This window comes from Anabrus simplex, chromosome 1 (genome assembly GCF_040414725.1).
Source record: "Anabrus simplex isolate iqAnaSimp1 chromosome 1, ASM4041472v1, whole genome shotgun sequence".
Lineage (NCBI taxonomy): Eukaryota > Metazoa > Arthropoda > Insecta > Orthoptera > Tettigoniidae > Anabrus > Anabrus simplex.
The window spans coordinates 601,552,382-601,573,996 of record NC_090265.1 but is presented as its reverse complement, the minus strand read 5'-3'; the positions used below and the strand labels follow the sequence as shown (position 1 = coordinate 601,573,996).

The following is a 21,615-nucleotide window of genomic DNA, read 5'->3' as shown; positions in this document are numbered from 1 at the left end:
CACGTCACGTCACACAAATTTTCGGATGATCCCCCAGCTATAAGACATATTTATGTCAAAAAGAAGTAAAGTTATGTGTAACATATTATAATTGTTGGAATTTATTCATTTACGTTACTATAGTAAGTATGTACTCTTTGGCAATATGTATCATAATTGCTTGTCTTATGAAGCACATGGAGAAGGCTGTGAAGTACACCGCTGAGCCACTGCATTATGACCACCTACCTAACACGATGTAGGACCACCTTTTGATGATGGTGATGATGTTTGTTGTTTAAAGGGGCCAAACATCTAAAGTCATCGGCCTCGGACCATCTTTTGCCAGCAGAGTTGCAGTCACTCGGCGAGGCATCGATTCTGCTAGGTAGAGGAAGGTATCCCAGAGTATCTGGTACCACAAGTGCAACAGCAGATCCTCCGGTTGGCGTACACTGCTAATAATAATTTCGCGTGGCTATTTCTAGCTGGATGCAGCCCTGCAAGGCAGACCCTCCGATGAGGGTGGGCGGCATCTGCCATGTGTAGGTAATTGCGTGGTTTTGTGGTGGAGTATAGTGTTATGTGTGGTGTGTGAGTTGCAGGGATGTTGGGGACACCCAGCCCCCAAGCCGTTGAAATTAATCAATGAAGATTAAAATCCTCGACCCGGCCGGGAATCGAACCCGGGACCCTCTCTGAACCGAAGGCCAGTACGCTGACAATTCAACCAACGAGTCGGACGGCGTACACCGCTGGGCGGTAGTGATGTAGTCCGAACCCACTTCTCCAAGTAGAACCACAAACAATGTACAATGGGGTCCATGTTAGGTCTATTTGGAGGCCATGGCATTAAATTCACTATCTTGTTCTTCGAACCAGTCTTTCACAATCCTGGCAGAGTAGCATGGCGATTTGTTCTGTTGGAAGTGGCTGTCACCATCAGGGGACACTGATGAATGAATGGATGGACTTGGTTCCCAATACTGTCCAGATATCGGATATTTATTAATTAAGGCCTGGTGTGGACATGGGGAACAACTAAAAATCGTCTTCAGGGATGCTGACGGCGGGATTCGAACCTACCATCTCACAAACTCCCAGATACGCGACAGGACCACTTGGTTGACCCTTTCTGATACCGACCCTATGTGGAGAGATGTATCTGGACAGCCACAATTATTATCGGCACACTTTATCTTGGTGCATTTGTGTACGGAGGTGAAGAGTAAGGAGGGAACTGTCCCGGTTCCGATAGTGCTGCCAACTGAATGAAAATGAAATCTGAATTGAATCGAGAATATGATCGATCGATATGAAGTTTCTAAACCGTTATTATCTTAAGCCAACAACTATGTCACATACACATTATATAACATTTCTCGATGCGAATCTTGTGCCTAGCATGAATTCTATAGTTTGGCTTTTCTGTGTAAACAACAACAGTACTAGTACGTAAAGTGTACGCCAGATGTCGCACAACGATGCTTAAGTGATTCATAGTTTATGTTTCAAAGGTTGCCAGTACGAATCTCGACGATTGCCGAGGTCGACCGATTCAGCACTAGGGTGTAAATGCACCAAGATAAAGTGTGCCGATAATACTTGTCTCTGAGGTAGTTGGTATCGTATCCAGAACCATTTGAACCGAAGGCCTTTATGCTGACTATTCAGCCAAGGGGCCGGATCTTGTAAGATAATTCCAGTGATGGGAAAAGAACAAAATAAAAGTAATTGGACTCAGTCGCATTTATCTGGGAAACATTTTACTAAGTTACACATTATTAGCTACTGCTTTAACAAGTAATCGGAAAAATTACAGTTTTACTTCACAGAACGTGAGTCTTTAGGGAATAACTGACATTTTTTTCGCAGGAGAGTGGAATTATACCAAAGTTTGTAAGTGAATTAGTAAAAATACCTACATTACTCTATTTTGTGTTTTTTTTAAATCACAGAGACATTAATTGGCTGTCATCACTAAATGAGACTAAACGAACTTTCAAAAGTTTGCATGCCACATTCGTGTTTTCATTATTTTAATACAACTAATTAAAATAGTTATTAAAATAGGGGAATGGAAATTCCTTAACCTCTTCGCCGTCACATTTTTAGTATATCTATTTCTCCCTATGGGTGAGGAAGGTATAATGACATCCATGGTATCCCTTGTCTGTCGTAAAAGTCGACTAAAATGGGGACCAGACACTCTCAACTTGGGAGCGTGGGTTGGTGCCCACGGTCCCGCTAGCTGAGTTTCGCATTGCTTCCACTTACTTGTGACAGGTTCCTCGGTTCCACCTTTCATATCCAACCTCCCTTAGTCAACTCTTCTTCTTTCCCGACTCCGGCGGTATTAGGTTGTAGAGGCCTAAGGAGTCTTTTATTTCCATGTACTTCGTGGTCCTTCCCTTCTTTTCCCCGAAAACATTTTTCGAAGTGTCGTAGCTCTTTCACTTACCTTCTGATTAATGTTAATAGAGGATGGTTGTCCAGTTGAACTTCCTTTTAAAACAATACTCACCACTACCATCTTGAGCAAGTAGTACACGATTATCTAATTCTCAACCAGTAATCATAAGAACGTGCGAGTAAATTCACGAGTGCGCGACGTATCCTGGAATTACTGCAAACCCCTGCCTTGCGAGCGCTGGGACTCCAAAATGGCCACGCTCTCGATGTGATAATATCGATTACTAGAATGTAACGATTACTATTCAGAAGTAAATAACGTTTCATGAAAAAGTAATGATTACGAGTAAAAATTACTAAAAAAATAACTTAATTGTTACAAGTATTTCAGTTACTTTTAGTTACTTCCCGCTGCATATTTATTCTAGGGAGACATATTTCAAGTACATTCTTGCTTCTGAGCGATCAATTTACATATCCGCACTGTCTTCCACAATGAAGTGAACGTGAAGTTCCTTGAAAGTTATCATTTTCTGAATCGCGAAATGTTCTGTCTGAATCAAGTTCCTTGAGGTAGTTAATTTGACATTAGCGGTGAGAACGGGAATGAGGAATGATTTGCATTGGATCTGATTGGGAGGAGAGGGATTACTTGACAATGACCCTCAAGGAGAATGTCTTGAGCAATAACAATGGCCGTTTCCCCATCTGTGCACTCTGAACTAGGGATAATGACCGTTTTTTCACAAATAAAGTGGCAGCAATGTCCGACTTAGCTGGTGGACTTCAAACTATTGATTGGTTAATTTATTATTATTATTGAATAAACCCATTAGGACAACGCAAAGTACTTGGATGCGTGCCTTTACCTTCCTTTGTGCCATTATTTATTTCATTCTTTCATTGTGAACTTCCTGTTTGTCTTCAAGCAAGGTTGTCCCAGTCTTTTTTGGTCTGTTATCTTGGTCAACTTGCCATTTGCGAATTTGGGTATGAAGGTTTTGGACATCTGCTGCCTGTTTCAGATTGGTTTTGAGTTCACCAATCGATTTCATTGCGTTTGTTTTGGCGTTACTCCTGTTTTCATAGAATTCGACGGTTTGTTTTGTCTGTCTGTCTGTCTGTCTGTCTGTCTGTCTGTCTGTCTGTCTGTCTGTCTGTCTGTCTGTCTGTCTGTCTGTCTGTCTGTCTGTCTGTCTGGGTCCATTCTTTTGGTATGTCCATAGAATCTGAACATCCGTTTTCTAATGTCACTGTGTATAGATATTTGTGTACTGTTTGATTTCCTGTTTGCTTCTGAGTTGTTACTGTCCGTCTGCGAGTTTTGGGCCTAGAATTTTTGTTATGATTTTGCACTTTGCACTTCTTTTTCTGAATGTTTTCAAGTTGCTTAGTTATTATTATTATCATTATTAATAATCTTCTTCTCACAGAAAGCTGGCGACCATCATGGAGTAATTATTCCTATTCTGCGTTTCCCGTTTCAAAGCTGCCATATCGGAGATGTCGAACTACTGTTGGAAGTTCTGCGCCCAGCAAAACCGCCTCTTCCTCTTCTTCCTGGCCTTTCTCCCTGTTTATTGGGGTCGGTAGTTTATTTTAGTTTGGACCTCTTACGTCTGGATGCCCTTTCTGACACCAACACTACGTGGAAGGAGGTATTCACTATTTTGGTTTCTGTGGTGGATGGTAGTCTGGTGTGGGATTGATGAGATGTGAATTAATCTTATCACAAACAACCAGTCCTTGAACCAGAGTAATTAACCATATGCAGTCAGTTAAAATCCTCGGTTCGGTAATCGACCCCTTTCACCTTACCCGCCCATGTTTTTTTCTCTTTTTTTTTTTTTTTTTTCAATTTGCTTTACGTCGCACCGACACAGACAGGTCCTATGGCGACGATGGAATAGGAAAAGGCAAGGAGTGGGAAGAAAGCGACCGTGACTTTAGTTAAGGTTTGCCTAGTGTGGACATGGGAAATCACGGAAAACCATCTTTAGGGCTGCTGACAGTGGGGTTCGAACGCACTATATTACGAATGCAAGTTGACTCAAACCCACAACCATTCACTCGGTCTTCTATGTTCTGTTGTATCAGAGTATATTAATCATTTCGGAAAATGTGATCGAATTGGTTAGGCTATTTTCCTGTTTAACATGGTTTTCCGGTTTGGCGGGGAAACTCCTCGTTCGGAGATGTGGTCTACCCATCAGATCATCTTCATTCTGCGAAACATCCACATTTCAAAAGCCTGCAGTCGGTTCACTGAGTGTCCAGTCTTCGGCACCGTAAAGCGACATTTATTTATTTAATCGTATGGTGATTATAACAACAAATTCATAAGTCCAGGTCCAAGTTTTTCAATCACTCTATAGCACTTTCTGAAAGATGAAACAGGTCGCTGGGGCTCCCGAGGTAGGCATGAAGAGGGCAGCGCAGGATGACATAGTCCATGGTCTGCTCCTCTTCACTGCATTCACACGTTGGACAATCCATCCAACCCCACTTATGGCGTAAGAAATTGTAGCGACCATGCCCAGTTCTCAGTCTGTTGGGGTGACACCACAGTGTTCTTGGGAGGTCGAATCCCTTCATTTTCCGAGTTGAATTTAGCTCATGAACATTAGTTTCAGATGTTCAGTTTGACCATTCATTGATATCACGTAACAATTCACGACAAGCCAACGAGTTTCGAAGCGGAATTCATGGTTGCACAAAATATATCTTAACATCAGAAGTATACATCTTGCAAATGCCAATTCTGCTTCAGGTTTCTACATCCAGATCTAATCTTTGATTTAGCCAGCATCCTAGGTACTTGAAATCAATCAATCAATCAATCAATCAATCAATCAATCAATCAATCAATCAATCAATCAATCAATCAATCAATCAATCAATCAATCAATCAATCAGTTACCACTGATCTGCATTTAGCTCAGTCACCCAGGTGGCAGATCCCCTATCTGTTGTTTACCTAGACTTTTCTTAAATAATTGCAAAGAATTTTGAATTCATTGAACAACTCCATAACTCATCTTCCTATAAACGAATATGGTGTTTCCTTCCTGGGCGATAACAGCATCTTTATTTCTTCTTCCTGATAACCATGAACGTTGTTTTATATGTAATTCCTTCTCTCTTAGTGACACAATAAACGTAGTGGATTAGCAAAATATCCTGCTGTTCATGCCACGCGTAGGCAGAATCCGCGAGACAGATCCATGCATAAAACGAGGCATTTAGGATTCACATTTAGGGTCTGTTGCCACTTAACTGGCTTCTCCCTTGGCAAATAACTGAACTTACTATAAGAGGCCGTCCACTCTTAACAGAATGTTTCGCGATAAATGTGACGTTAGCGAGAGTTCAACAGTTTTGCATGTCAGCATACCCATTGTGTTAATAGCGCGCCAACACTTGGCTAGAACTGGCCGCTTCCCAAATCAAATTCTTGTCACTTAGCCCTGAAGGTGACGCATCCAGGGGTTTGATTTGCTTGCTTCCTAATATTCAGATGTAGAGACTTTCCCAGAAAAATTGTAGAGCTTCTTTACGACATTATCCAGCGACTGTTCTGCAGTTTATTCCACAGATCGTGACTGTACGGGGAACAAGTTTTGTGTAATTTTGATCTTTTTATAATGACATTGGAATTATCTTGTAAAGCAAATTTTATACTACACTTTTATGTTCCGCTGGGAACAGATGTTGTAATTTAGAAGTGCTTTATTTCATCATTGTTGAAGTAATCTCCTGTATTTACATACAGTCTTTCTTGCAGTATTAATGTATTGTGAAGAATATAGGCTACTTTAAGTTATATTTTGTTTTAGCAAAAAGGTCTCGTTTAAAGATACTGTGTATTCAATTTAGAAGAAATTTGAATATGATGTTAAGAACTATAGCGTTTAATAATAATAATAATAATAATAATAATAATAATAATAACAGGCGTGGGAGTCTCTTTGATTCTGCTTCGATTCCCTCGAGGTAATTTTGTTAATAAAGAGCAATATAATCGAAATCATGAGCCATATGATTCAAGATAGGTGGTGAAAAGTTCGAAACCCTGGAAGAATAATGTAAAGGGCCATGAAGGGGAGGTAGAGGAAGCATTTCTATGTCGCGCAAACCTAATACCGTTGTGATTGCAATAGAATAAGCGTTGATCAAGTGAGTTCAAACAGAAAAGATGGCATGAGTAGCCCAGCACAAGTAAATGGAGGCAATGCCATTTTCAGCTAGGTTCCCCGTGATCGTCCTTTCACGCTCCTCAGTTGTGCGCCCCTGGGAGGATTGCCTCTTTTAGTCGCCTTTTCCACAAGCAGAGGATGCCGTGTATCCATAAGGGGTAAATCAAAGGTGAAAAATGAAGTGATCCAATGGCTTGGGTATTCTCATACTATCGAGGAAAGAAGTGTTGACTAAGGAGGTCGAATGGAAAGTGAAGCCTGCAAGTATAGTAAGTGAACCACCTTTTATTTTTAGCAGAATAGCGCACGGAAGTGCATTTAATGGATGCTGGTCACTGACGCTAGATCTTTTCTTTTACACTCTGCGTGACACACGCTGCACTCCGAAGGTTTGTACCGACTCGTGAAAGTATGTCTTTTCGCATGTTTTGTGATGGTAGCCGTGCTAGTAGCCTACATGTACATTTTGGTTGGGATTTGTCCAGCCACTCTCTGTCATTGCGTCTGTCAAATAAAACCCTGGCCATATTTCCGTTCTCTTATTTTCCCTATCCTCCAATTATTTTGGCCTTCTCCGCAGTGTATCTACATACACAATTTCAATGAAAAATGGAGCGCTTCTATAACCATTCCGGATGCTACAGTGTGTTGAACTTAGTTCAACATGCATTCAGTGGCGGCCCGTGGCCAAATTATCCGGCGGGGCACAACTTATAAAATAATATGGACAGTCAAGTAGATATTTAAGGTATCGGTTGCAAAATATAACAATAATGCGCATGTGAATAAATACACTAACAACTGACTTGTAAATCAGCTTATCCCGTTTACAGTTGGTGCCAGTTAGATATTAACACCAAGGAAAAAGACAGTGAAAGGTGGGGTCAAAGGAAACGGGACACGAACCCGTGACCTCTCCATTTCCGGTCAAGTGTTATTTCACTGAGCTAAATGGCAATGGATAAGCTGATCCACATTTCGTTTATAACCTGTTCCCCTACAAGTCAAGTAATAATGAATATACTAACCTTCTAATTTTTAGATTAAGTCTATTCTTCGATCCTTTGCTTGAGCAAATACTTCAATAACTCGCTGGTTGAAGTCGGGAATCGAACGTATCATTTTACTTTCAATTGAAAGCATCGCCAGGGCCGTTAGTCTGTCTTGGCTCATCGTATTCCTCAAGAAGGTCTTTATTCGATTTAGAGTAGAGAAAAACTTTTTACTTTCCACTGTCGACATCGGGTTTGTAACAATGATGCTCAGTAACCTAACGCATTCATTGAAAGTGTCTTGCATATTGTTGCGCAGGAAAAGTTGCAAAAACGCCGCAGCACCATCTGCCGCACGCACGTCTACCCTGGAATATAACACTTCAAGTTCGGTCCTGAGCCTGGCTTTGTTCACTTTCGGGTACTTGTTTACGGTTGACGCGAAATTTTTTCCGGAAAGAGAGTACAAAATTCTCCAAAACTTGATACCCGAATAAGGTTGGCAGATGCTAAATAGTCTATTAGAAACACGGCAACCTCATTTAAGATAACTTATTTTAATAAAGAAAACATCTGAAAGCAACTAAATCCCTGCATGAGCGATATGAACGCATTTTTAAATAAACAAGACTAAAATATTATTGGATTTACTTTAGTTACAGAATTGGTGAATTGGCTACACTGATGTTTGTAAAGCGCGGATATTTCTCGTGATCTGTTATTTGCTCTATGCGCATGCGCTGCAGAAGGCCTCAAGGATCTGAGTGCCCAACCAGAAGTACTCCCCGTCGCCCGCTCACCCACACAAGCCCACAGCTGTCATGGACTTTCACCATCTTCAAATACTGTGTTCTAATGCGCAGGCGCGTCGTTTGGGCACAAGACGGTCTAGTGCCCAGAGCTGCACATTTCGCCTGACACTCGCTTCGCAAGACTCCTGCAGTTATTATTGTCGCACTGACAGCAACAGCTTGTCTCTTTAAATACAAAAGGTATCCTCTCTTCGTGCTTAAAGACATGGTGGGTTTAAATACCTACCAAAATCCGTAATCCAGTTAAGAATATAACATTTCGTCGTGATAATATTTGTAGAAATAATTCTGTTGTTCGGCTGTAGCCCAACTAAATTATACATTATTTCCTGAAATTCTGAGTGCAAAAACTTGACAGGGCACGTGCCCCTGTGCCCCTAAGGGCCCACCGCCACTGCATGCATTACGTAGATGTTAAGCCGTCCCTGTCTGAAGCCCAACTCTGTTTACAGTTGGCGCCGTGTTTGTCATGCAGATCCTACAGGTTGGCGAGTCTGTGACTAGGTTTCCGTAAAGCTGATCGCTCGCAGGCGATAAGAAACCGTTGGATTTGTTTCAAATCTATTTATCTTAAAACCCAAATATACTTTTCTACCACCCTCCATAGTGCTCATCTCGGTCATGTCTTCAACTGTCGACTCTTCTCTTGTGAGATAATAAGCCGTGCTTCGTCTGAGAGAAAGCCGAGATTGAATGCTTCCTAAAAGAAAGAAAAAGCCATCATGATTATCACAATTAATTGAGTGCAGCCAATGGGAGATAACGTTCAATCTGGAAGCATGTGTTATGCAATGCACCTGTGGCGTGCCATGAGGGCGTGGGCGTGGTTCCGGCGAATCGCGCTCCGCCCACCTGTCATAACGCGCCCCACACCGGCAAGTGCTTTGTCATCGCGATGGGCCGCGCAAGCGTCGCTAGAAACCTGATACCGCGCGCCAGAGTCTGTAGAAACGTGCTGACGTCTTACAAACACTCCAGTAATGGCTCCAAGGAAAATAACATGAAATCAGAAGAAGAGTTCACCTTGTAGTAGCTACAGTATTTGTTGATTCTTCAGAGCTTTAAAGAGCTATTCAACCCGAAACTTGGCGAGATACAGCTGGTCGTGCTGTATGGACTAAGGTGTTTTTCTTCGAATTATTGGCGTTTCATCATATTGCAAAACACTCTCTTAAAACGGGTCGATTTGTTTATCGAGATTGTGCGTTTAATTTTAGAGATGCATTAGCAGTCGTCAGGTAATATAAACACGCGGGCACCTACGACCAGAAGTAGTGCCACTGGGAAAGTAACTTACCTTAGGTGTCACATAGATGATAATATATGTATACAATTTGCTATACCGACAGTGGGACACAGATAGGTATTGTGGCGACGATAGGATAGGAAAGGGCTAGGCGTGAGAAGGAAGTGGCCATGGCCTTAAATAAGTACAGCCTCAGCATTTGCCTGCTGTGAAAATGGGAAACCACGGGAAACCATATTCAGGGCTGCCGACAGTGGGGTTAAACCCACTGTCTCCCGAATGCAAGCTCACAGTTGCGTTACCCCGACCACACGGCCACTTGCTCGGTAGATGATGATGATGACGATAATAATAATAATAATAATAATAATAATAATAATATAATTGTTTTACGCCCCACCAATTTTTCTTACGGTTTATCGGAGACGCCGAGGTGCCGAAATTTTTCCCGCAGGAGTTTTTTAACGTGCCAGTAAACTAACTGACACGAGGCTGACGTATTTGAGCACCCTCAAATACCACCGGACTGTAGGCCTACCACATAGAAAAGCTAACTATGATTTTCAGTGCTGATAAACATGAATAGAATACTTATAGGCCTATTATTATTATTATTATTATTATTATTATTATTATTATTATTATTATTATTATTATTATTATTATTGGCCAACGGCCGTAGCCGTGTTGAAACACCGGATCCCGTGAGATCTCCGAAGTTAAGCAACATTGGGCGTGGTCAGGAGTTGGATGGGTTGCCACACGTTGTTGGTGGGGGGTAAGGGAATGGAGGAGCGGAAAGGAACTGGCCACCCTAGCGCACGTAAACTCCGGCTCAGGAACACCTCTGCGGAGGTTCGGACCTGCCTTCGGGCAGAATAACCCTTACCTACATTATTATAATTATTATTAGCCTATGGGGAGGTTTGTATTCACTATTGCTTGTTTAAGTGTCAATAATAATGATTTTGCGTCCAACTAATTACTTTTACGGTTTTATGACAACTTGAAGTGCCAACATTTTCCATTGCAGGAGTTCCTTTGCATGCCAACAAATTACCGGAACGAGGTCCGGCTCCATGGCTAAATGGTTAGCGTGCTGGCCTTTGGCCACAGGAGTCCCAGGTTCGATTCCCGGTAGGGTCGGGAGTTTTAACTATCATTGGTTAATTTCGCTGGCACGAGGGCTAGGTGTATGTGTCGTCTTCACCATTTCATCTTCATCACGACACGCAGATCGCCTACGGGAGTCAAATCAAAAGACCTGCACCTGGCGTGCCGAACATGTCGTTGGACACTCCCGGCACTAAAAGCCATACGCCATTTCATTTTTACCGGCACGAGGCTGGCGTATTTGAGCACCTTTAAAACATTGATAAAAATGTCCATTCGGCACTCCATTTCGTACGATATCGGCATGTACAAGATCTCTGGTGTCATATTTAGTGTTTATTTAACAATATTAATTAACAATCGCAAAATAGATACCCGGTTTCTCCCCCATCTGGTATCGAAATTAAAGCACGGACAGACCAAATGGGGTTAAGTTAAAATGCCTGCACACGCTGGTTGAGAGGATACGATTATCATTGTTATTACCGGGCTGAACCGAAATCGAATTCACTAACTTGGGCTCAAAATGGCAGTGCTCTTTCGTCTCAGTCACTCCACCCGATAGTAAGCATTAGCTTCAGTCCCTGACTGATGAAATAGGCGAATTCTTATGCTTCAGAGAAAGATGTATGTTTTAGCAAGACAAGAACTTAACGAGAGGAGTGACGTTTCTGTTGATGTTGTTGTTTCAGTGGGACCACAAACGTGTGCGTTTAGCGTGAAAGAAACCTGTCCGATCACCTACTGCGATTGTAATGTCTATATTCGGTGCAGATATTAAGGTCTTCCTAAGCGTCAGTGCTATTCATTGTCGTGGTCTAGAAATTCGCATAGAAGCTTCCCGTTCTGTTTGCTGAAACAGGTATGGTTCCTTAGTGCTACAAATTTAAGACTGGTCTAAAGATCTACACTCAGTTGTAAACAATAAAACTCAAGTGCGGTTATCCTAGAATATTGGTTATACATCTTAACTTCAGAAGAATGCCAGGATAATACCTAACCTAACCTAACCTACAGACTATGGCCACTTTATTTCCCAATGTTTGCTTCTGACGTGGTGCTCCCATTCGTCCCGTTTTCCCTGCGACATTCCAGGCTTTTTGATGATTTTGTCCAGACTTCATTTTCAAATAGCCTGCTTTTAAATGTCCTTATAGAAAGAACTGTGGATTACGACATTTAGTCTGTTTTTAAATATGTAGCGCTCATGGTGGCCGATTCACAGAGCATTGCTTCTATCAGTATGATAAGGTTCTTTTAAGCATTTGTCTTGTGCTGAGTTCCATGTCCAAATTTCAAAAGAAAAATATCCTGAAAGGTTCATAAATCCGATAAATACTCAGATGAATCTTAAAATATGATCGTTATTCTTGTATATTGTGAAGTAGCATTTTTATAATTAAAATTTGATTGTGATTTATGACACGTGATGGTTTTGTTTCTGAATTTGCAATTTTTATCATGTAGGCCGTTTTTATGAAATATCCCAAGATTTTAAGTAAAAAGTGGAAATGTTTTTTTTTAAATGTTGCTTCTAGTGGCTTAACGTCGCACTGACACGTGGAAAATGTTCTGTTTAAAAATATATAGCCTATTATAGGAACCCTGTCCTGAACAATTTAAAATAAGCACATTAACACAAACATTTGTTCCCAGGCAATTTAGGAATAATTTCCTCCGAACAGAAGATTTGATTTGCAATGAATACATGTGAATATGAAAGTCAAATTGGTTACTAGTTGTGTTGTGTGGCAGAGGCGTCTGGGCTCCTTCTGGTTAAACCTTTGTTTATGCTAAGCGAGAGCTTCCTCTCTTGACACGTCTTTCATCTCATATCGCTTTGCCCATTTCCTCGTCCCACTTCCTCTTTTATTCTGTAGAAGATCTCACTAGAAAGGAAGAAAAAAAAGAAAAGGCGAAGATAAAAGAATAAGCGCTTATTTTTCTTTCGGATGCGACACAATGCAGCGTAAAGAAAATGAACATCCAGAAATATGTAGAAACCCCTGAGAAACAGGGAATGAGGGAGAGAATGTGTTTTGGGGGATAACCTTTGTCTGCGACGAGTGACATCCATTATTGCGGCGTCTAAGAATAGCTTTGACATCATCAGCATTTGTCTCACCCCCTATTCCACCCCATCATCCGGCATCGCCCATAAAGTTATTTGAAGGAGGCTTCCGATTTTGACAGAAAAGCTGTTTGTGCTGTGTTCTATTTCACGATGTGTGAGGTGGAGGGACTGTGAACACACACACATACAGACACTCTAGCACAGCGCTATTTCTGGCGTCTCGTGGAATCTACTGTCTGCTCCTTGCCTGCACCGGGGAAACAAAAGACGAACAATAGCCGCATGACATGTATCTTCTCGTCGGCGACACGAATTAATATGTAGAGCACGTACAAGAACAGGTATTCATGGGTACGATACAAAATGTGAATGATGACTGTCAGAACTGTACATCAGCTACATACATATTGGAATTTGTTTATGGGGTGGTTGGTATTTCTTTTGTAAACGACAATTTCGATTCAGACGATAAAAATAAACATTAACCATGAACCTAAATATCAACACGCACAAAGGAAACGGGCAGGACCCATCGCGTAAATGAGACATTCCACCAGCAATATATTTTTAACGCGGGAACAAAAACATTGAGCGAGAGATAGAAGAGAGAGGGTTGGAGTGGGGGTGGAGTGGAGGGGGTGAGGCACACGCCAAACAAAAGAGTGAACAAATATAAAGTTGTTCTCGGCTCTATCCTATCGTATCCTATCCTACGGGCCCTCATCTGGCCCGTGGGCTGTTGACCCGCCAGCACATCACACATATCGGACAGAATATATACTACCCAAACTCGGCGTGTAATGATGGCAAACAGTATGCTTTTATATGGTGGACAAAGGAATTTCAAAAGTGAAGCCCATTAACGTAAAATGCTGAACGAAATGATAAAAAAGCAAATACATACAATTCGTTTGCCTGTACCAGCCGTACTGCTTCTGGTGCTGCTGAGGAATGCAAATATCTGATACAAGCCTCTTGTATTCCATTAAAGACCACCTATACATACGCAATGCGGGATGATTGAGTGCAGAAAATTTGAGAGTAAAAAAAGTAAAGGATGCGCGCAATGAAGGATAGGAATAAATACTTCGTTGTGATGCTCCGCATGTCAATATGCGCCACGTTTAAAGTCGAGAAGGCTCCAAGAATTTACCAGCAACGTCGTCCAGGACGACAGCTGTCATATCCACGTGCGTTCGTGATAGGTGCTTTAGAGAAATTAAATCTTTGATGCCTTCCTTTCATGATGACTCTTAACTCTTTCCAGTCCATGTAACTTTAATGCTTTTTAGTCTGTCGAAAACACAAATTATAACACATTTAACACTATAACATGCCTGTGAAATAACACACACTAATAAACGAGGAATGACATGTTTCGTTCTACAAGAAAATCCTCAGATTGTAAACTTGTCAATGAATTGTGAATTGGTAATGTTAAGAATAAGTGAGACAAATTATGATTTTGGTAGTGCCGGACTGAGTGGCTCAGACGTTAGCCTTCTGAGTCCAACTTGGCACGTTTGATCCTGGCTCAATCCGGTGGTATTTGAAGGTACTCGGAAACGTCAGCTTCGTGTCGGCACGTAAAAGAACTGCTGCGGGACAAAATTTCCGGCACCTCAGCGTCTCCGAAAACCGGAAAAGTAGTTAGTGGGACGTAAAGCCAATGACATTATTATTATTAATTTGGTAGTCCTTCGTTGTGACCTTAATAACTTTGAGAAAGCTTTCTGTACTTAACCTAAACTGCTGATCATTACCTCAGCGACTATGTACATCTGTTAAAACTACGTAAGATAAGATACATGCTTCAAATTATGTTAAAATAGACCGGAAAGGGAATGTAGTACGATCGAACAGCTGACTACGCGGCTCGAATCGTTTAGTTGTAGCCTAAGCTTGCATTCGGGAGATGGTATTTAAATTCGATCCCCACTGTCGGCAGTTTCTCATTTTCACACCAGACAAATGCCGGCCGCTAACTTCATTAAGGCCACGGTTGCTACCTTCCTGTCCTAGCTCTTTCCTGTCCCAGCGTTCCAGAAAGGGTAACTGTGTTAGTGCGACATTACAAATATATATATTAAAAAGGTAGAATAAATTCGATATTTTACGAAATTTTAGAGATGCATTAGGAGTCGTCAAGTAGTTTCAACACAGGGATGCTTATCAATGTCAATGAGTTGCAGAGATAACATTGAATCTTAGTATACAGTATTTTAAGTGTAGGAAGCGCAATTTAGAGCGCCCTGCATTATCAAAATTTTCTGTGAAATTAACATGAAGTAGGAAACAATACTCTCGAGCAATTACCTTATTTACTAAACTGTCAAGTTACATACTCCAAAAATAATGTTGCCGTTTAATCGGCTACCGCATTCCACTCTATGAAGGACGGTAACGGATATTTGAACAAATCTAATGTTATTTATTGTAGTTTGTGTGTGTATGTATAAAACGAAGGAAAAACAGACAAAGCCGATGATAAACTTTCTGAAGGAACAACCTCACAGCTGGAGCGAATCTGGTCGTCAATCAACACGTTTGGGGAAGACGGAATCAAACGTAGCTATTTCTAGTTTCAACTGTTAATATCAACACGACTATGTAACGCTATCATGTGAATACTCTGAAAGCTGGTTTATTGATCTTACACCTCATTTTCTTCGAGGGCTATAAGAACATATTCACAGGTGAATTTTCAAGGTTCGCCAGTTTCGATTAGAATGTATGAAAACTCGGAAAATATTAAAGTACACGTGTATTATTTAATGTAAACGACGGTAAACTATAACAAGTTAAAGATACAGGCTCATGTGGACATCAAGGCATTGCAGAGCTGGTCATTTTAAATAATTTTCATAAGTTATGGCAACTGTGTTATATCTTCCAATAAAGCTGAAGCAATGGAAACAGTGTGTGTTTGAAGGTCATTGAAACGTGCTTCTCAAAGCAAGCACCAAATCGGATGCAGCTACATGAGCTAATGACGGCGAGTAATCGAAAGAAAAGTAAATATATTACAATTTGCTTTACGTCGCACCGACACGGATAGTCTTATGGCTACGACGGGATAGGAAAGGGTTAGGAGTGGGAAGGAAGCGTTCGTAGCCTTAACTGAGGAGCAGCCTCAGCATTTGCCTGGTGTGAAAGTAGGAAATCGCAAAAAACCATCTTGATTGCTGCCAACAGTGGGGTACGAACCCACTATCTCCCGAATGCAAGCTCACAACTGCACGACGCTAACCGTATGCCCACTTGCTCGATGAAATAATTGTTTTATTATGGATAAAATAAACTCAAAAGTAGGCCTACTTTAGAGGCAAGTTTCGTTGATTACAATAAATCTATTTATCATGTGTTCGCGATGTGTTCCAGATGGATACAACATATCTCGTACCCGTTAATCCTGCACAAATCTTGCGCACCTGCAAGTCCTGTTGTGAAATTCGGAGCACTGACGACACAGAGATTCTCGTATGTGTAGACAGTGTTCCATTATTAACATTTTGATAATCAGTTGCTACGTGTCCACGTCTAAAGGCCTCAACCTAACGTGCAACAGTTCGAAAAGATAAAGCAATATTATATTGACGTATATTTCTATCTCGGAAAACTGCAATTTTTCACATTTGACCGTTGTTCAACTTAACAGTAACTTCTGTTGCATAAGGTCACAGGAGTACGTAAACATCCACATTATTTCGGTCATATTACATTTAATAACAATGTTATTAGTTTTACGTCCCACGAACTACTTTTTGACGGTTTTTGGAGACGCTGAGGTGCCGGAATTTTGTCCCGCAGGGGTTATTTTACGTGCCAGTAAATCTACCGACACGAGGCTGACGTATTTGAGCACCTTCAAATACCATCCGACTGAGCCAGGATAACCTGCCAGGTTTCAGTCAAAAGGCCAGCGCCTCATCCGTATGAGCTATTAGGCCGGCGATATTACATTTAATAATCATTTTGCAAAAACAAAAAAAAACAAGAAAAACAGTCAAGTAAGTATTGTTTTGGTTATTCAGTTGTGCAAGTATTCATATGTACAGTAGCTCTGCTGCCAGACGATCACAAGCGAGTGAATACTACAAAGTTTGGCAGTTTGCATAACTGGGATGTGTAGCGGCAAATGCCTGTTGTATGGGAATTCGGATCACAGATTTTGTGTGATCCTGCAGAGGTACAAGTTGTCATGAACTCCTAAAGATGGCAGCACTTTAGTCCCTCAACAACTTTAAAAGCCATTAACGGCGCATCCCTGGGCGTCTAGGAGCATACAGTTACATACACTTACGTGAAAACCTAAATAGAACTAAAATACGCATGTGGGGCGCTAGGTACTAGAATAAAATGAAGTCATGGTGAAGTAAAGAAAGTAAAGATATGCTTGTTTTAAAGAAGCAAGGTTGTATGGTATCTATACTCTTAAAAGACTTCGAGTTACCGCGCCAGCATATGGCTGGCTGCTCTTTAACAGCATTTCCCTTAGACAAGGTTCGCGGAACAGACTTTGATAATGAAGTTAGTAAGCTATGTGTTATCATAGAAATATTTTACGGAGAAAACTGCGTGAAAGTCATCTTGTCACTAGGCCTCTTAATTCTAAAAACGTAAGGGTCGGAAGAGGGCAAGTGCAAGCGAACGAGGTTTGGGGAGGAAATATGAAAGTGAGAAGGCCTTGCCCAAATAAGTGAAAGCAATGAGATGCTCAGATATGGGCTTCGTGACCGCCAATCAACGTTCATAAGCTGAGGGTCCCTAGAGGAAACCACCCGTGTTCTTTTTCTTAATAATTATTCCTTTTTACAAAGGAATCTGTTTTTGTGCAGATACTTTTTTGTGCTTATAGGAGAATAGCGATTACCTAATTTTTGTTAAGACATTCAACTTTGTTTGTTGCAGGAGATAGCTCCGAGTCCGGATCCGAGGACGATGGTGACGCAGACTCGCGGCGGCCCAGCGAGGAACCTGACTTCGTGGAGATGGGCGAACTTCCCGAGGTTGAAGCAGAACCTGACCCTGACCCGGAGCCCGACGATATGGGCGACGAGGGTGACGACGACTCGTGCGGCCCTGATGGCAAGCGCCTGGACGAGGCGCGGCGTCAGGATGCGGAGAACAACAACGGCAGCGGCGAGGAGCTTGCCGTGGGGTTCCCGTTTGCACTGCCACCAGTGGCCGCCGCCACCGGTCACGTGACGCTGGAGGCGCTGCAGAATACCAAAGTGGCTGTGGCTCAGTTCGCTGCCACCACTATGGCGAACAATGCGGACAATGCGGCAGCTCTGCAGGAGTTGGCTGTACTTCAATCTACTCTGTTCACTTTGCAGCACCAGCAAGTGTTGCAGTTGTCCCTAATCCAGCAGCTGCAACAACAGCTTCAGATCACGCGATCTAAGGAGGGCAGCCCCGTATCACCACCACCCCCGCCACCACCCCCACCCCCTAAACCCGTCCGTACACCCACCCCCGTCAAACAGGAGCCTTTACAGCCCCCACCACCCCAACAGCAGACACAACAGCCGTCACAACTGCCATCCCCCCAGCAGCAACAACCTCCTACCACGCAATCTATCCCCCCATCGCTTTCTCAACCCCAGAGTTGTACTCCCCCTACCATAGCACCGAATGCCAAGCCGTTATCGGTGCCCAAACCACCCCCACCGTCCCCGCCGATACATCAGCCCCCGCAACTGTCGCTATGTTCCATCTCTTCCTCCCTCGCATCCTCCATCATTACCAACCCCGATCCGCCGCCGCCCAATGAGCCCAACACGCTGGAGATGCTCCAACGCCGGGCGCAGGAAGTGCTGGACAACGCGAGTCAAGGACTTCTGGCCAACAATCTCGCGGACGAACTAGCGTTCAGGAAGAATGGAGGCAAGCCCAATTCGCTCTCGCCTTATGACTCCAAATCTGGTGGGAGGAACGAGCCTTTCTTTAAGCACCGCTGTCGTTACTGTGGGAAGGTGTTCGGCAGTGACTCAGCGCTCCAGATACATATCAGGTCTCATACAGGTGAGCGCCCCTTTAAGTGCAATGTGTGTGGCAGTCGATTCACCACCAAGGGCAACCTCAAGGTCCACTTCCAGAGGCACACGGCCAAGTTCCCGCACATAAAGATGAATCCTAATCCGGTGCCGGAGCACCTGGACAAATACCACCCTCCACTCCTAGCCCAAATGGGATCGCACCAGAGCATGTCCCCGGGAATGTCACCTCACCACCCTCATCACCCACCACCTCCCCAACAGCCGCACCACCCGTTCCATACTGGTGCAACCTTCCCCCCAACAGCCGCGATGCCATTATACCGACCACCACCACACCACGATCTCATGCCACATCCTCTTCACCGACCACATGATGCCAAACCTCTCTTATCACATCCGCTCTTCGGTCCACGGTTGGAACACCATCACCAACAGCAGCAGCAACAACAACACCAACAGCAGCAGCAACAACAACAACAAATTCACCATCAGCAACAAGATATGCCAGAGAACCTTAGCAAACCTTCAGTGTTGTCCCCATCCCCTCCACCCAAATCAACGTCCCCTCCTGTACCGCCAATTCCACCTTCATCGACGTCGGAACCACAGGAAGAGGGAATTAAAAAGGAACCGGTGGAAGAGGAAGGAGAAGAGAGTGCAAGGCTGAGCCCAAAACAAGAACCTGAGATGGAGGCTGAAGGTGACATTGACCTGGAGAGGTATCCTTCTCCATATGATGACGACTGCAGCCTGGACAGTAAATATAGTCAGGAAGAAATGATGCTAGGAGAACCCGAGAGTCCTCTCCTCGATAAGGGAGAGGACAGTCTGCAGGAACAGCCGGAGAACCTTTCCAATAAGAGTAATGTAGGGCAGCGGCTTCCGCCCTCATTGCCCTTCCCGCACACCATCTCCCCACCTAGCAGCACGTCGTCAGGCAGCATTCAACCAGCCCTACTACCGTGTGATATTGATCCGGCTAAGGACCCGGCAATCTACACTAACCTCCTGCCTCGTCCTGGCAGTAACGACAACTCTTGGGAGAGTCTCATCGAAGTAACCAAAACATCCGAGACATCAAAATTGCAGCAGCTTGTGGACAATATCGAGCATAAGCTGACGGATCCCAACCAGTGCGTCATTTGCCACCGAGTTCTGTCCTGCAAGAGTGCTCTTCAGATGCATTACCGGACGCATACGGGTGAGCGACCTTTCAAATGCAAGATTTGTGGACGTGCATTCACGACTAAGGGTAATTTGAAGACGCATATGGGCGTGCACAGAGCTAAGCCACCTATGCGCGTATTGCATCAATGTCCTGTATGCCATAAAAAATTTACTAACGCATTAGTTCTACAGCAGCATATTCGATTACACACGGGTGAGCCGACAGATCTCACTCCCGAACAGATTCAGGCGGCGGAGATCAAAGATTATCCCCCTCCTGCTGCATTCCCGCTCCCTAATGCTATGAGCCCTTTTCTCACCCATCAAGGCTTCCCTCTAGCTGGCCTGTCCCCGTTGCCTCCTCCCGGTCTGAACCTGGGACTGAAGCCCTCCGACCACGAGCGCGAGCGAGAGCTGATGAAGGAACATGACTTGAGTACCAAGTCGTCGGATTTCTTGGAGGATGACAACACCAACAGCAGTAGTGGGATAGGCCTACAGCACCAGCAGCATCAGCAGCAGCAGCAACTACAGCAGCAGCAGCAGCAGCAGCAGCAACAACAACTGCAGCAGCAACAACATAACCTAATGCCCTCCTTTTCAACTTCCTTGGCGGCCCTCGAAAATCAAGTAAGGACAATCACGACTACGGCGTCACAGTTGTCTGCGTCCGGACTTAGTCGATCGGTCGAGGACCTGTGTGCCAACAATGGTGCCAATGCCAACAGCGCGAGGGCGCCGTCGTCATCGACCACTACCACTCCCACACCGATGAACGGTGACAAGTCTCCTCCTGGAGGCAGTCCCAGCGCGTCACCTTCGCCTCCACAGCCCCCGACCCCTCTCCTGCCGCCGCAGCAGCCCGCCAGCCCGGCCGCCTCCGAGTCCAACTCCCTGGGAGCCCTCGACCTGACGCCACGAGCCGCCGGCCCGGGTCTCTCTCCTGGGGTGTTCTCGGGATTCGGTCTCCTGCCCCCAGGCTCCATTACCACAGGGTCCTCAGCCCTCTCGTCGCTCACGTCTTCGGTCCTAACGTCGACGGCCTTCAGCCCCATCGGACTGGCGGTGGGACCCGCAGGTAGGCAGTGCAAGGGGTGGAGCTCACCACCATCTCGTCCTTCCCGACCCTGATCTCCATAAGTGTCGCCTCGCCTCTTTCTCATTACTCTACTACCGCAAGTTAGAAGTCAAGCCTTCGGTCAACTTCTTCAGATGGGCTCAGTGCAGCGTGAATCATCGGGTGTTGTGCTGCAAAACTTAACACCATTAAAGAAAAAAAAAAAAAAGAAAGTTTGATGTACTGGCTATTTTAAATTATTTTTTAAAATTCAGAATTATTCCATTAAAGCGAATATTTAATACAGTGGATTAACCATCCTCTTTAAAAGACAACGGAAATACGCACTAACTCGTTGCCTCGGTCCAGTATGTAATGCAAGTTGCATTATCTATTGCACCAGTAACAAAGCACAGCATGCGATAAAAGATATTAACTTGAAGCCTCCCCGCGCGACTCACAATCCAAGCATGGCTTCCCTCTCCTTCCAGCTGATGTTCAACCCCCTCCTGCCTCTCTGTACTCTCTCTTTGTTGTCTCTCTTGGTGTAGTTAAGTATATTAAT

The 21,615-nt window shown here is 43.7% G+C and overlaps 1 protein-coding gene across 1 annotated transcript in view; it reads left to right on the top strand.

Annotated features, from left to right (window-relative positions):
- Positions 1 to 21,615, top strand: part of LOC136857193 (homeotic protein spalt-major) — a 651,196-nt gene that overhangs the window by 549,327 nt on the left and 80,254 nt on the right. Inside the window, exon 3 of the mRNA XM_067135652.2 lies at positions 17,736 to 21,071. Coding sequence (XP_066991753.2) covers positions 17,736 to 21,071 — 3,336 coding nt within the window. The remainder of the gene's footprint in view (positions 1 to 17,735; positions 21,072 to 21,615) is intronic.